This window comes from Scardinius erythrophthalmus (assembly GCF_964197995.2).
Source record: "Scardinius erythrophthalmus genome assembly, chromosome: 7".
Classification (NCBI taxonomy): domain Eukaryota; kingdom Metazoa; phylum Chordata; class Actinopteri; order Cypriniformes; family Leuciscidae; genus Scardinius; species Scardinius erythrophthalmus.
In genome coordinates, this window is record NC_138227.1 from 11,668,581 (window position 1) to 11,682,735 (window position 14,155).

At 35.4% G+C, this 14,155-nt stretch overlaps 1 protein-coding gene across 1 annotated transcript in view; it reads left to right on the plus strand.

Annotated features, from left to right (window-relative positions):
* The window catches only part of gbe1b (glucan (1,4-alpha-), branching enzyme 1b), a 136,380-nt gene that overhangs the window by 88,107 nt on the left and 34,118 nt on the right, over window positions 1-14,155 (plus strand). Inside the window, exon 13 of the mRNA XM_081371499.1 lies at window positions 12,010-12,194. Within this exon, the coding sequence (XP_081227625.1) occupies window positions 12,010-12,194 (185 nt within the window). The remainder of the gene's footprint in view (window positions 1-12,009; window positions 12,195-14,155) is intronic.

The window sequence follows — 14,155 nt, forward strand, 5'->3', positions numbered from 1 at the left end:
ACCTGCATGATGTTTACATAGTACATTTGTATGTGTTTTCGTTGATGTTAACCATTGGCTTGACGCGTCATCAGTGGATAATTACAGCTGTTTGTAATATTTACGAAGTAGTCATTATTGACCGTCAGCATGGTCAATAGTCAGCACAAACAGTGTACTAGCCCCACCTGCTGACCAGGTATTGATGCTGTACTACCCATTTTACTGTATGAATCTCAAATAAACCGGTTCAGATTAAAAGAGACAGCCAAGCCAAGGCTATAACACACACACACAACCCAAATCCCACAGATTACCTCCTGTTTGTGAGCATATGGGCAGATTCATCCATGATGCACACTGGAGGTCTGTTATTGTTTACTGCTGCTCTTTTTCTGCCAATACCACTAGCAGTAATGACAGCTACAGATGTGGACTGCCTGATGTGGACACTTTTTCTACTCTCTACTTGTAGTATATCTGTTAAAAGCTTTTGTCTACTGAGTGAAAATCCTCTCCTAATGGTGTTGTGCCCCAGCTGAATATATATTTTTCAGTCGGTTAAGCCTCTATCAGCCCAAAGGGCTAGAAGAATGTGAAATGTAGAGACATCAGGTATGTTTGCTTGTAAGAAAGCATACTTGGTTTAGCTTTTTAGATTGTGAAGTGCAGACATCATACTAAGAGCCTTTTTTTCTTTAGTCAAAAACATATATATATATATATATATATATATATAATTTTATATTTTAATTTTAATTATATTGTCATTTTATTTTATTCTTTTCTATTTTTTTTTGTATAGTAGTAGTAGTAAAGTCCAGGATGTTAAACAGTGAGATGTAAAAGTGAATGCCCTCTAAAGAGGACAGACTTTGCTGGGTCTCAGGATCATTAAAATGTATCTTGAATTATTCCTCCCAATTAAACTTTTAGTACAACAGGGATTAAGTACTACGCATTATCCATTATCTCCGCAAGTTTAGACATGCTTATTCCTGAAATAAATGACATAAAATGTCCCACAAAATAATTAAAAGCTTCAAATTAATCATCAAATGGGAAATTTTGGTTTTTGCCTCATTAATTGCTTAGTTAATAAAAAAAACCTTAAAGTTGACTTTACTTTGTCTTTATAAAATGAAGGTAACCAATAAACCAAAGCGAGCGAGAAGACAAAAAATGGTAAATACAGGACGATGTGTCATGTCAATGGATCAATGGCTGTGAAGTCATTTAGCCAGTGCAAAGCAAAAACAAATTGTTTGAGCAAGCAAATCAATTTGAGCTACCCTCAACTCTGCGAAGCCCATCTATTTACTCTCTAGTGGCAGAAGATGCTTGCAAAGTAAAAGGCCACTAAGAAATGACGGCCATGTTTGCAATGCAGAAAGAAGATGAGCGCTGTGAGGCAGAGGATCGACATTATAACACACTCGCGAGACGGCAATGAAACGGCTCAGTGGTTTCATCATTAAATCAGCAGGTGGAGAGTGAGATGAATGTACGCTTGACTTTCAGAGATGGAGAAAAACTTCTGGATCACCTTCAGAAGCACAGATTGATGTCTGACTGTGTTCACACTGTGCTTTTGATCAGTCAAAACTGCTGAAGAATTTAGTGAAATTTACATTAAGATAAAACGGCATGCCAAAAATGTACTAATTAACTCTTTCCCTGCCAGCGTTTAAGAAAAAAAAAGTTGCCTGCATCGCCAGCATTTTTGATCATTTTCACAAAAGTTTCGTGGCCTCCAGAATATTTTGTTGTATGAATATCTGAACATGCAATATGTCAAAAGAAAGAACAGAGCCTCTGCTTTAAACAAAAAACTTGTTTTATTCTAGCTTAATGCATTCTTTTTTTGAGGAAAAAGCTGAGAAAATTGCATTTTTTGTCAAAAACTACATCTGATCAAAACAGATGGAGTAGATCGAGTCCATCAACACCCCTAATGCTTGCACAGTTCTATACCTCGTTCTGCGTCGACATTTCATTCGGTAACATAAACATTAGGCAGTTTTGCTAATTGATATGCTTTTTAATGTTAATGATCGTGTTATTTTACATATGCATATGCTTGCATATATTGCTTTTTTCTGTTTCTTTGATCAGGAGATTCAGCACTCTTTCAGAAGATGCCTAATAGCGCCCCCTACCGTATAACAGTGAAAACACAGAAAGCCGTACATTTCCGTCAATGGCGAAATGCTGTCAGAAATGCTGTCAATGGCGGGGGGAGAGTTGATAAAAACACTGAGTGAAAATATTGAGATCATATACATTTAAAGGACTAGTTCACCCAAAAATGAAAGTTCGGTCATTATTTACTCTCCCTCATGTCATTCCAAACCCATAAGACATTCGTTCATGTTCGGAACACAAATCTCAAAAATCTTTTTAATGAAATCTGAGAGTTTTCTGTCCTTCCATTGACAGGCTACACAACTACCACTTTCAAGCCCCAGAAAGATAGTAAAGACATCATTGAAGTAATCCATGTGACTCTAGTGGTTTAACCTCAATTTTATGAAGCTACGCCAGTGCTTTGTTTGCGGAAAAAGAAAACATTTACAACTTTATTTGCAAAATATTAATCTCTCTTTTTTTGCTGCTTTCTGGGGCTTGAAAGTGGTAGTTGCGTAGCCTGTCAACGGAGGGACAGAAATCTCTCAGATTTGATTAAAAAGATTTTGAGATTATTAAATAAGGGTAAGTGGGCACATTTACCATTGTTCAGCGAAATTTCATCGACAAAATCAAGTCATTTCAATATTGATTCACCAGATCTGGAATTTTGCGTGAGATTTTCCTATGCAGATTCCGCAACGTGTCCAATTCAGGTTGGTCTCGCGGATTCATTGTGTTGACCAACTAAAAAGCTGCATGGTTTCAAAGTGGCTTCTATGTGAGACGTGCTTTGCACATCACTTTACTATTGAAAATAGACAATTCAAGTATCACAAAAAAGTTCTCAAATTTGTGTAACCCAGTACAATGGTAATAGATCTAAGTTTAAGTCTAAGATCTAAGTCCCCTGTTTCTCCAAGACAGATTTGAAACAGAGGAGAAAACATAAAGACAATGTGTTTAAACCTGAAATACTGAGCGAGAGAGATAAAGGAATGAGCGTAATTGACTGTGAGCTTACGGTAGTCATGAAGTCCAAAGTCATTTCCTAAACAAATAACTGTTGGGCTGTTTTGATATTTGTCATGATAAAGGCCCCAGTAACTGTATTTCCATTATAGATTTATTTAACGTTAAGAGTCGACTTGCTTTCAGCTCTAAATGTGTGTTGTGTTTGTGTAAGATGGAAGGGGAGGATAAACTACTAAACTAATTGGTCTCTGAAAGCAGGGTTGCATGTGATTCAGCTATAGGTCATCAGGATTAATCCTGAATCACATTTTAAAAGGATCATCTCATCGAGCTCAGTGTTTGCGTATGCTAATGCCTGCGTGGTTTTCCAGACAACCTTGTTTCAAGGGCAGATCTCGAATAGTGCTTTAAATTGAAAGACCAGCATGCCTGAAGGACTCTCGTCTGTTTTGAATTTAAAAGGAAGTTGTCTCCTTTTCATAATAAGTTGTCAGGTTCACTACAATATTTTTCTCTACTTAAATCCTACCACATCTAAACCTGAATATAAAGACCTTAGTCATGCACCGAAATCTGAAATATTTGGCAGAAATGCATTTTCCTTTTCAGACTGAATTTTTTTGTAGGGCCCAAAATCATTGACCAGAACGGTGGCGTTTTATTAGCGCTTCTCCAAAGGCACGTTTGACTGTCAACATGGCTATAGCTTGACATTTGGGCCAAACCGAGCCAGTAAATTTGGTCCGTCACACTTTTAAAAACATTTTAGCTTTTATAGCTCTTTTAATGTGTCGTGACAAATCACTGTAGTTCAAGCGGCAAGTGAACTAGCCGTTTCCATCCAATGTTTTTTTTAATGAAATTGGTGGATGGAAACATAGCTAATGTCTATTTTATGCACCGAATGTGGATAAGTTAACACCAGGTAAACGTCTGCTGTGTGTATGCGAGGCTGGGTCAACGACATAGATTTCTCGATTTTAATCAATGTTAATTTTGACGAACCGCAATCTTTTGGTCTATGCTGTTTAACAAAACTTCACCAAACATCATTTGTGGCGTGTCTACCATCCAGTACATCGCTATAAGCTTTAGTGCTGGTTTCTTCTGATATGAATCATGTCTCATGTAATCAGTCAATCTGTCCCAGCAAGCAATAGCCGTCATTTCACAGTTTAGATTAACTATAGACCCGATATAGTCCGGCTATAAGTAACTTCTAGACAGAATAACCTTGAATTTGGTTACATGTGGTTTTTGCCAAAATAACTTGCGAGATGTATGATATTCCATTATGTAAGCAAAGCCAACAGAGATTACAAGGTGTTTGGTTTCATTTCTTTGGCGTGTTCTATGCGGTCTATTCTTGGGCTATGGTTACATTTATTAAATGTTATTTTATTTCTATTAAAGTTTAACTGACAGCCCAAATTTAGCCTTGTTTTAGCCTAGACGTCTGTGCTGTGTTTGGACGGCTATAAGACGTCTTTTAAATGCAAAATTGCTTGCTGGGGTGTTTCAACCGCAGAAAGACAGCAATAAATCAGCTTGTAAACAATGTCACGTATCACGTTACTTTTACCTCAGGAAAGATGTTCAATGATCATAATAAATATATGATGAATATATGCACTAACGAACTATATATATATATATATATAGATATATATATATATTACCTAACCTATTAGCAATGTCTTCCTTAATTAATGTGTGTTTGGATAAATTTGTTATAAAAACAACTTAGTATTACAAAGTATATCATTAAAAAGTTCATATAAAAACAACTTTATGTGCAATTTAAAAGTTTGCATACAAATTTTTAGTACATACATTTGATTAATGATTAATTGATTATTACATACAAATTGTCGGTTGCGGTTTTTGGCTAAAAGAAAACTATGATTTTGGTATCCGTGCAGGGAAAAAAAACATAATTTTGCTGGATCACTAACCTTTTTTTTAATACTGTGCTTAAATCCGACCTCAACTAAACCTGAATATGAAGAGCTTAGTTAGTATAGTTTAATATAGTGTGTAGATGAATTGGGATTGGGAAATGTTGCAAGCTGGATTTGAACTTGTGATGCTGAATTTAGTATAGTTATGTAAGCACACTTCACCGTCTGTTTCTATTGAATCTGCTCTGAATTGAGTAGCTGTATATCTTTGACCATGGGGCGTTTTTTCTTTTTCTTTTTTTGCCCCAGCTCTGTATCCAACTTTTAATCAAACGCTGACTTTGAAGCACTTCACCATGACGAAGAAAACACTAAGCTTTGACTACACCTTCTGCTTCATTTCTAACTGTATTACACACTCTTTTCCCTGGCATTGAATTTTTCTGTGTGTGTCAATTGGGAATCTCAGCTGCCAGCGTGAGGCCTGAGCCACAACACAGCTCTCCGGCTCTGACGGGTTTGAGGCTTCGAGGTATCAGATGCTTTGAAGGGCCGCCGTTCACGTCTGACACCCTTTAAATGAACGAATGTCACTTTCAAATTTCACTGTCGTGTGTGTCTATGGCTCAAGATTTGTTTTTCTTACTGTGAATCTGCAAAATGCTCTTTGTCATGCACTTTTGATTTCAGGAAATTCTGAACCAGGTAGCTGAAAGAAAACATCCTAGTCATGAGTCTCGGATAAATGATAAATGGGTGGATCTTACAAAGAAATGCTCAAGTCGCATTTAAATATTATGACAATATTAAAAAGCAGCATGTACACTACTGTTTTTATTCATCAAGGACACATTAAATTGATCAAAAGTGACAGTAAAGAAATTTATAATGTAATAAAATATTTCAAATAAATGCATAAATAAACGTTCTATTCATAAAAGAACCCTGAAAAAAATATCAAAGCAGCACTGTTTTCAACATTTGATAAAATAAGAAATGTTTCTTGAGCAGCAAATCATCATATTAGACTGATTTCAGAAGGATCATGTGACACTGAAGACTGAAGTAATGATGCTGAAAATTCAGTTTTACATCACAGGAATAAATTACATTTTAAAATATGTAATAAGTTATTTTAAATTATAATAATATTTCACAATAAGTTTTTGCTGTATTTTTGATCAAATAAATGCAGTCTTGGTATGCATAAGAGACTTAAAATATTAAATTGAATTGTAAAGGGTACATTCTAAAATATGCCGAAATTGTGGGATATAAGTCACAATAATCATTTTAAATGATTAACTTTTAAATAAATAAGGCCTATAATAAAGAACTGTTTTTATAGCAATATTATTTGATTGACATTTAAGCACATTTTAGCCTACAACTCCCATTACTAATGCAAATGTAAAACAAAACAAAAAAAGAATTTCGTTATAATGCAATTTAATAAAAAAAAAACATGCGGTCCAGACTTAAACATTTTTTTATTTATATAAAAAAAATTGTTAATAATTTTGTTACTCAAAATCACATGTAACATTCAAATAATATATCACTGTTATTTTCTTCTATTACAGTAATAATAATATTTTGTTTTACAATATAGCAGGCTGTTGAGAGTTGGGGAAAGGGCTGTAATTGTGCTTAATTGTCATATGTGACAACACATAAAAGCTTAATGGCACTTAAAATGATTAATTATTTTAAATTGTTGTTGAAATATGATCTGGACATGTTTTTGACAGATTTTGTGAAATGTACCCATCGTTAAGAGAAGGAACATCTGGCTACAATAATGAAGGATGTGGAATACACCTCTCTTACACATCTGCTGTATGTTTCCTGTTGTGAAATGTTTATTAAACTCCAGATTAGATTTTTCTTGATGGACAAAAACAAATCCAAAACCTCAAATAAATCCATGCAGCAAACAGACTGTATACTTCAGATGAAGTTGACTTTCTGCTTTGTGAAGTTCTTGGAAGTTGGCAGACTGCCATGATCATGCGTTCCGTTCTTTGGGGAGACTGGGAGAATATTTCACCTGCTGTGATTGTTATTGTTCAAATTCCCAGCTTCATTTTTTCAGATTTAGAATCATGACAGTAGTCAGGGATTCGCCTGCATTTGTGATCATTAATACGACTCTCAGTGCACAGTTTTTTTTTTTCTTCTTTTTTTCTGTTGGTCAGTGTTCTTATTGTTACCTAAAACTATTTCGCTAGTTGAAGTAAGGTTAAAAAAAAACAAAAAAAAACTATAAATTAGAGGAAAAATAAATTAGATGACAAACTGGCAACTAAATGAAAGAAGTTTAAGTATTACTAAAACTAAAAATGAAATAAAAATAAATGAAGATGAAAACTGTAAATATAGAAATAAAAGCTCATTTAAATAATAAATTCTATAATAGTATATATGTAGTAGAGCTGGGTGATTTTTTTTTTCCCTAAAAAAATCTGTTTTTTTTTTATAAAAAATCGATTTACGATTCGATTCGATTTTTTCCCCCCATTTAAAACAAAATAACTGCGAACTGTAAATATATTTTAAAAATATATATATTTATTGTATTTAATTAAAGTGCATCAACATAAACAAAATTGCAAAGGCAAACCCTTTCTCTAACTGAAAAGTCACTGTGCACACACACACACACACACACTCTCTCGCTCACTCACTCGCGAACACACACTCTCACTTACTCTCCCTCACTCATTCGCGCGCCGTCGTCATGGAGGACCGTTAAAAAATTAAACATTTGTCGTGATGTCGTGAAGCATCGAGGGCTGCGCCGCAGGGAGCGTGCTACGGAAACCCTGAAGGAAGATTTGGCGAATCCAAAATGTATGTATTTGTACGCTATACTGAAGAGGGGGAGAAAAAAAATCTAAAAAATCGATTTTTTGAAAATATGAATCGATTTGACCTACCAACTCGATTTTTAAATCAAATAGATTTTTTTCCCAGCCCTAATATGTAGCACTAAATTTAAGGGATGGTTCGGAGTAATTTCAACCCAGGGTCCTTTGCACCATGACCTTGAGCCAAACACCCTCCTAGAAGCCTTTTTTCCTTTGGTTGATCATTATTAAAGTTAGAGCTTATTTTTAAATATCAGCCGGATTGGCTTAGTGCAGGCGCTAATGGATCCAAGGATGTATCCTGTAAATTACCCCACTAATAATGCCCAGAATGGTTCTGTACTCATAAAACGAGGCATTGTAAAAGTTTGTAAGTACATCAGGAGTTTATTTAAGTAACACTTGCCTGATGGCTAATGCTACCGCTAACCCGGACGTCAAGGTCACTTCCGTGATTTGGGAAAAGCCCGTAAAATGTTTTTCTGTATTTTTGGTCAAATAAATGCAGGCTTGATAAGCAATAAGAAACTACTTTCAGAAACATAAAAAATAGTCATGTTTCCAAATATAGTTTTAAATGGGATTATGACGCATGGAAGTTGCATGTATCCACCAAAATGGTTTAGAGCTTGCAAGATTGTTAAAGTGCTTTAAATTTTGGGAACATATACATAATTCGATCAGTGAGGCGAATACTGACCTCAGGCATCCTCATCGTGGAGCCCTTCACAGTACGTGCACTTCCTCCCTGTTTGCTTATGCTTTGACACTTCTCTTACACAGCTACGTCATTTATTTCATTAGAAAGCACTGTCACTCCTTGTCCGTTCCACTTCACCCAGGCATCCATTTTTATTTCCATCTTCTTGTCTCCTTCCTCCTTCTTCTGAATAAACAACTTACCTCATCACCATTGTTGTTCTTCTGTTCTCTTGCTTGTCAAAGCGCCTCCTCTGAATTCAATTACCCAACTGTTGTTTTATGATGTTGTCTTGTCAGCTGATGACGGATTCATTATCTCATCACTCCGCTTGACAAGACTGTCACAACGCTCTCTTATTCCACTGCTCACTCTCCTCTTGTAAATATATCGGCCGGCTCTCTCTTCTCTCCAGTCCTGTCTGTGATCTCCAGTGCCATCCTCATCTCTGAGATCATCGTGCCCTCAGAGTCCAGGAATTCACACAAACCCTGCTGTTGTGATCCTGACAAAAACTCTGTTGTTTTAGTTGAAGGCCGGTTAACATCTCTGATATGACTAAATATTTATGCACACTACGAATACGGTTGTCAGTTGTGTGTGTGTTGCTAAATGCAGCTCTGATCACACACAGTTTTGGTTTCGGTTATTTTTTTTTGGCTGTCAGTCTGTAATGTTAGGCCTGTCAAGCTCTCATGAAAAATGGCTGGGAAAAAAGAGTGAGACACAACCCAATATGTGTCATTCACAAACAACGGTGACTAAAATGTTGCTTAAAATATTTGTAAACAAATATCACGCCCCAAATATTTATACATATAAATTCTTGACAGCTGAATTAATTATTCAGCATCTGAACCAGTGTTATTTATATAGTATTATAGTAGTATTTTTTTTTATTAGCTTTCATTTTATATATTTTATGTTTTTTATATTTATTTATTTATTTATTTATTTATTTATTTATTTATTTATTTATTTATTTATTTATTTATTTATTTTCATCTTTATGTTTTATGTTGTCATTTAAATTTTAGTTACATTTTTACTAATTTTGTTATGTGCCCTGGTCATTTTATTGTTTATTTTTTATATTACACTTTAGGTTTAATTTTTATTGATTTTAGTTTTAGTTTTAGTTTTAGTTTTTTGTTTTTCATTTTAATATCTAGATAGAAATTTTAGTGCTTCAGTTTAAACTTATTTCAGTAATTCCTAATTTTTGTTTAGTTTTGTTTAGTTTTTCCATCTAATTTCAACTTTATTTCAATTGAAAAAAAAGTATATAATATATATATATATTATATAAGGTATATATAATATAAATGAAATAATCATTCAATTAAGCCACTAAAATGAAAATAAAATGTTCACATTTTTATGATTTTTTATAAAAATGTAATAAAAATCTAATATATTTTAAATGTATTATATAAAAAAAAAATTGCCTGTCGTTTGCAGTTGACTAAAAGTTCATTTTGGACCCTAGAGATAGTTATATAAGATAATATAGGCCTATACTTACATGCAAGTCTGGTGGGAAAAACTCGGCAATTTCTCATATTTTACAGTGCATTGAGAGACATAAAAAGTGGTACATCAAAAGGCAGTCTTTTCTATTCCTGTTACTTAACCCTCAGACAAGGTCATTTTGTGTTTCATAATGCATTATTCAGTCCTATCTTTTCGTCTCCTGGTTCATTATGCTTGTGTGTTTGTGGTGCTTCTCTCTGTTCTTTCAGCAATGTTTTGAATAAAGGGTCTGCGAATTCATTTAGCATTCATTCGGTTGTTAGAAAATAAACCAAAAAAAAAAAAAACCCGCTCTGGGAATAGATCTTGAAGCTATGCACTTCCCTTGTCTCGGTTTGATAATGGCAGCGGGATTGAAGTGAACATTCACTGCAGGAGGTGCATGAGAGGGGAAAGGTTCTTTCAGGGTGAAGCCAGCTTACTTGCTTGGGCCTTGATTGGTGTTATTTAGTGGCCTGAGTAAAAAAAATATATATATAATCTGGTCCCTAAATATGGCTTTGGGTCCCTTATCGAATCTTACGCTGCAAGGCTTAATGCTTTTTTTTTTTGTATTGTTGTAATATCGGTAGAATATGTAAATTAAGAATGTTTAATCTCTCTCAGTGTTAGTAATTCACGTTTGTTTGTCAGCAAAACTACTTTTGTGAAAACTACAGATAATACTTGCGTATGTTTTTTATCCCTTCCCACGGACAGTCGGATCGACAGAGGGTTATTAACAGAACACTTACCTGTACTTTTCTTCTGCAGAACTGACAGAACAGCAGTTTCTTTCAGTTTTTCCGGTTTAAAATGTTGACTACAAACACCGAGGTTTTTCAGATATTCTGTTGCGCCGTTCTCTCCGTATTTACAAGTCTTTGCAGCCTTTAGCTTCCGCCTACAACACGCTGAATCCTTCATTGGAGACCGAAAGAAACTCACTCCCGCTAAACGTTTAGTCATTCCATTCTTACACCTGGGAAGTCGACACCATTATGGCTAAAAGTTTGCTGAGAAGTATTTCCTACTAAAGCAAGGCGGTAATTTACTCTGGTCAAGCGTATCCATGGCAGACTGTTGGGAGTGGCCTTGAACAGCAACATGCCCAGTGCATTATGGGTGTTGAAGTTTTCCTTTACCTATTTGACAAAAGGGAAGGCAACACCCTCTTTTCTCTGTTTTCTCCAGTCTGGAAGCTCTGATTTCAAAATGTTTATTTTGTATAGGCAGACAAGTTTTATTGTAAGCCCATTTTGTCAGCGGTGAAGTACTCCTTTAAGACACGACTTGTATCTGATATCTGTGATTGATCGCTTTTAGCAACACTGTTGACCCTCTGGTTTAGAATGTCTGTGCTGTTTAAAATCATTTATATAATTCATGTCAATCCGCACAAGATCTGATTCACTTGCACTTAATAGACTCACAGAGATGAATTATTTTCTTAAAAATCTTTTTTCGTGTTTATCCGAAGAAAGTAGGTTGTTTAGGGGGTGGCATGAGGCAGATGCGAAAACAATCAGATCTTGTGCAGGTTATTGTGTTTATATATATATGCAGCAATATCTGTGTTAGATGTGGGTAAAAAGTATGATTTTTTTTTGTGGCAGTGTAAATGAAGCATACGTCTAGAGAATTGTTTAGGTATATTATTTTCCGCCAGACAATAATAAGTCTCATCTTTTACGAAAACAACAACACCACGCATGATTTAAGATATCATTCATGAAAGTAGCACAAAGTTTGGGGTTATAGTTTTGTTCACATCCCTATATGAATCTGTTAGCAGTAGTCAAGTCAAGTGGATTTATTGCCAGTAGTATATTGTATAAAATATTGGATTTGTATTAGACACTCAAACCAACTGCTTTTGAAGCATTTTTCTTCAGTTGAACATGTATTTGTGTAAAACGATCTTCTCTATTGTGTTTAATTGCAGGCAATGAGTTCGGCCATCCAGAATGGCTGGATTTTCCACGAGTCGGCAACAACGAGAGTTATCATTACGCCCGCCGGCAGTTCAACCTTCTGGACACGGATCACCTCCGTTACATTCAGCTGTACTCTTTCGACCGAGACATGAACCGCACAGAGGACAAGTACGGCTGGCTGGCTGCTCCCCCGGTGAGAGAAGATTCACCCCATACAGTTTCCCTCTCTTACCCTGTCTTTCTTCCCAGTGCCAATAAATACTGCTTACTGTTCCTCCTTTATCAGTCCAGCTCTGCGCGTAAAGCCACAGTTTGGCTTTCTTTTAGTTATCTTCCATGTTCTCAATTGTAACTCGTTGTAACTCTCTTTATATGCAGCATAAAAGCATCTTTCTGTCACCAGAACATCTGCCGTTTCACTAAAACAACTATTAGTCCCTAACCAGCCCTGCAATCTCATTACTCAGTTGCTTTTTAAACAAATTCCCACCCTACCATATGGAAAATCCGTATATGAGTCATAACCTGAGGAAAACAACTCCTGCAGCAGCATGAAGGAATGAATAGACTTGATTTACTGCTGTCGGCCGTGAAGGAGTGAAAGATGGAAGGTAGTGACAGCTTGTCTTAATACAATGTTCTGGGTAAACACCACAAACGCTATCGTCAGCATCCGAGCCATGAAGGATAGAAAATCATTTTGACTTGTCGCTCAGTTCATAAAAATCAAATCCCCTTTAATAGTTTTAGCTTTAGTTAAGGCTGACAACACTGGCGTCCTGACCCATAGACTTCCATTGTATGTTAGTTTTACACGTGGTTGTGTCAGTCTGAACGACATCGAGATGATCATGCAAATGAAGGGATTTGGCAGAGATTATATGGCAGACTGTGTAAATGATTCACTGAAGAAGATTCACTTCCTCCTGTGATCCGCAGCTCATTTTACACCTGCCTCACCTTGTCTGTGTTTTACTTTGACCTTGCCACTTTGTTTTATAGATGAGGACTGTGAGCATGTTTGAAAGAATAGGCAAGATTTTTTTTTTTTTTTCAAAGCTCAAGTCAGATTTGACTTTCTGTGGTGCATCATTGAAAATTGCTCAATAAATCAATCAATCGATCGATCAATAAAAAGCAATGCTGCTTTGCAGGAGCAATTAATAGAAAATTATATCATTCATTTATCACCCTCATGAAAACTGTATCATTTTGGATGCGGGATGACAAGATGCTTAAAACTGTCAGGTCACATGAAAGCCCGGCCAAAAAATGATCTCTGCACAATTGACTCCAAGCACAACGATTTGCAGCATCTCAGTCTCACAGGATTAGTTTTACTATATATATTAATATATATATGTATATGTATATGTACAGTGCTATGCATAAGTTTAGACACCCATACTAAAGTTGACTAAAAAGAGGAATAAAAAATCATCTTTTGGAAACTGAACTTAATGCCTTAATTTAAAAAAATATGAAAAATCCAACCTTTAAGGACACCAATTTTCTTTGTGAATGAATAATGTATCGTAAATAAATAAATATTCTTCCTTAAAATACAGGGTGCATAAGTTTGGACACCCCTATGTTAAATTCCCATAGAGGCAGGCAGATTTTTATTTTTAAAGGCCAGTTACTTCATGGATCCAGGATACTATGCATCCTGATATAGTTCCCTTGGCCTTTGGAATTAAAATAGCCCCACATCATCACATAGCCTTCACCATACCTAGAGATTGGCATGGTTTTATTTCAGTTAGCCTAATAGCTGGTTTGATTTGCATTGAGAGATGATCTTATGATGATGATCTAAAATACTCCATGCCAATCTCTAGGTATGGTGAAGGCTATGTGATGATGTGGGGCCATTTTAATTCCAAAGGCCAAGGGAACTTTGTCAGGATGCATAGTATCCTGGATCCATGAAGTAACTGGCCTTTAAAAATAAAAATCTGCCTGCCTCTATGGGAATTTAACATAGGGGTGTCCAAACTTATGCACCCTGTATTATAAGGAAGAATATTTATTTATTTACGATACATTATTCATCCACAAAGAAAATCGGTGTCCTTAAAGGTTGGATTTTTCCTAATTTTTTAAATTAAGGCATTAAGTTCAATTTCCAAAATATGATTTTTTTATTCCTCT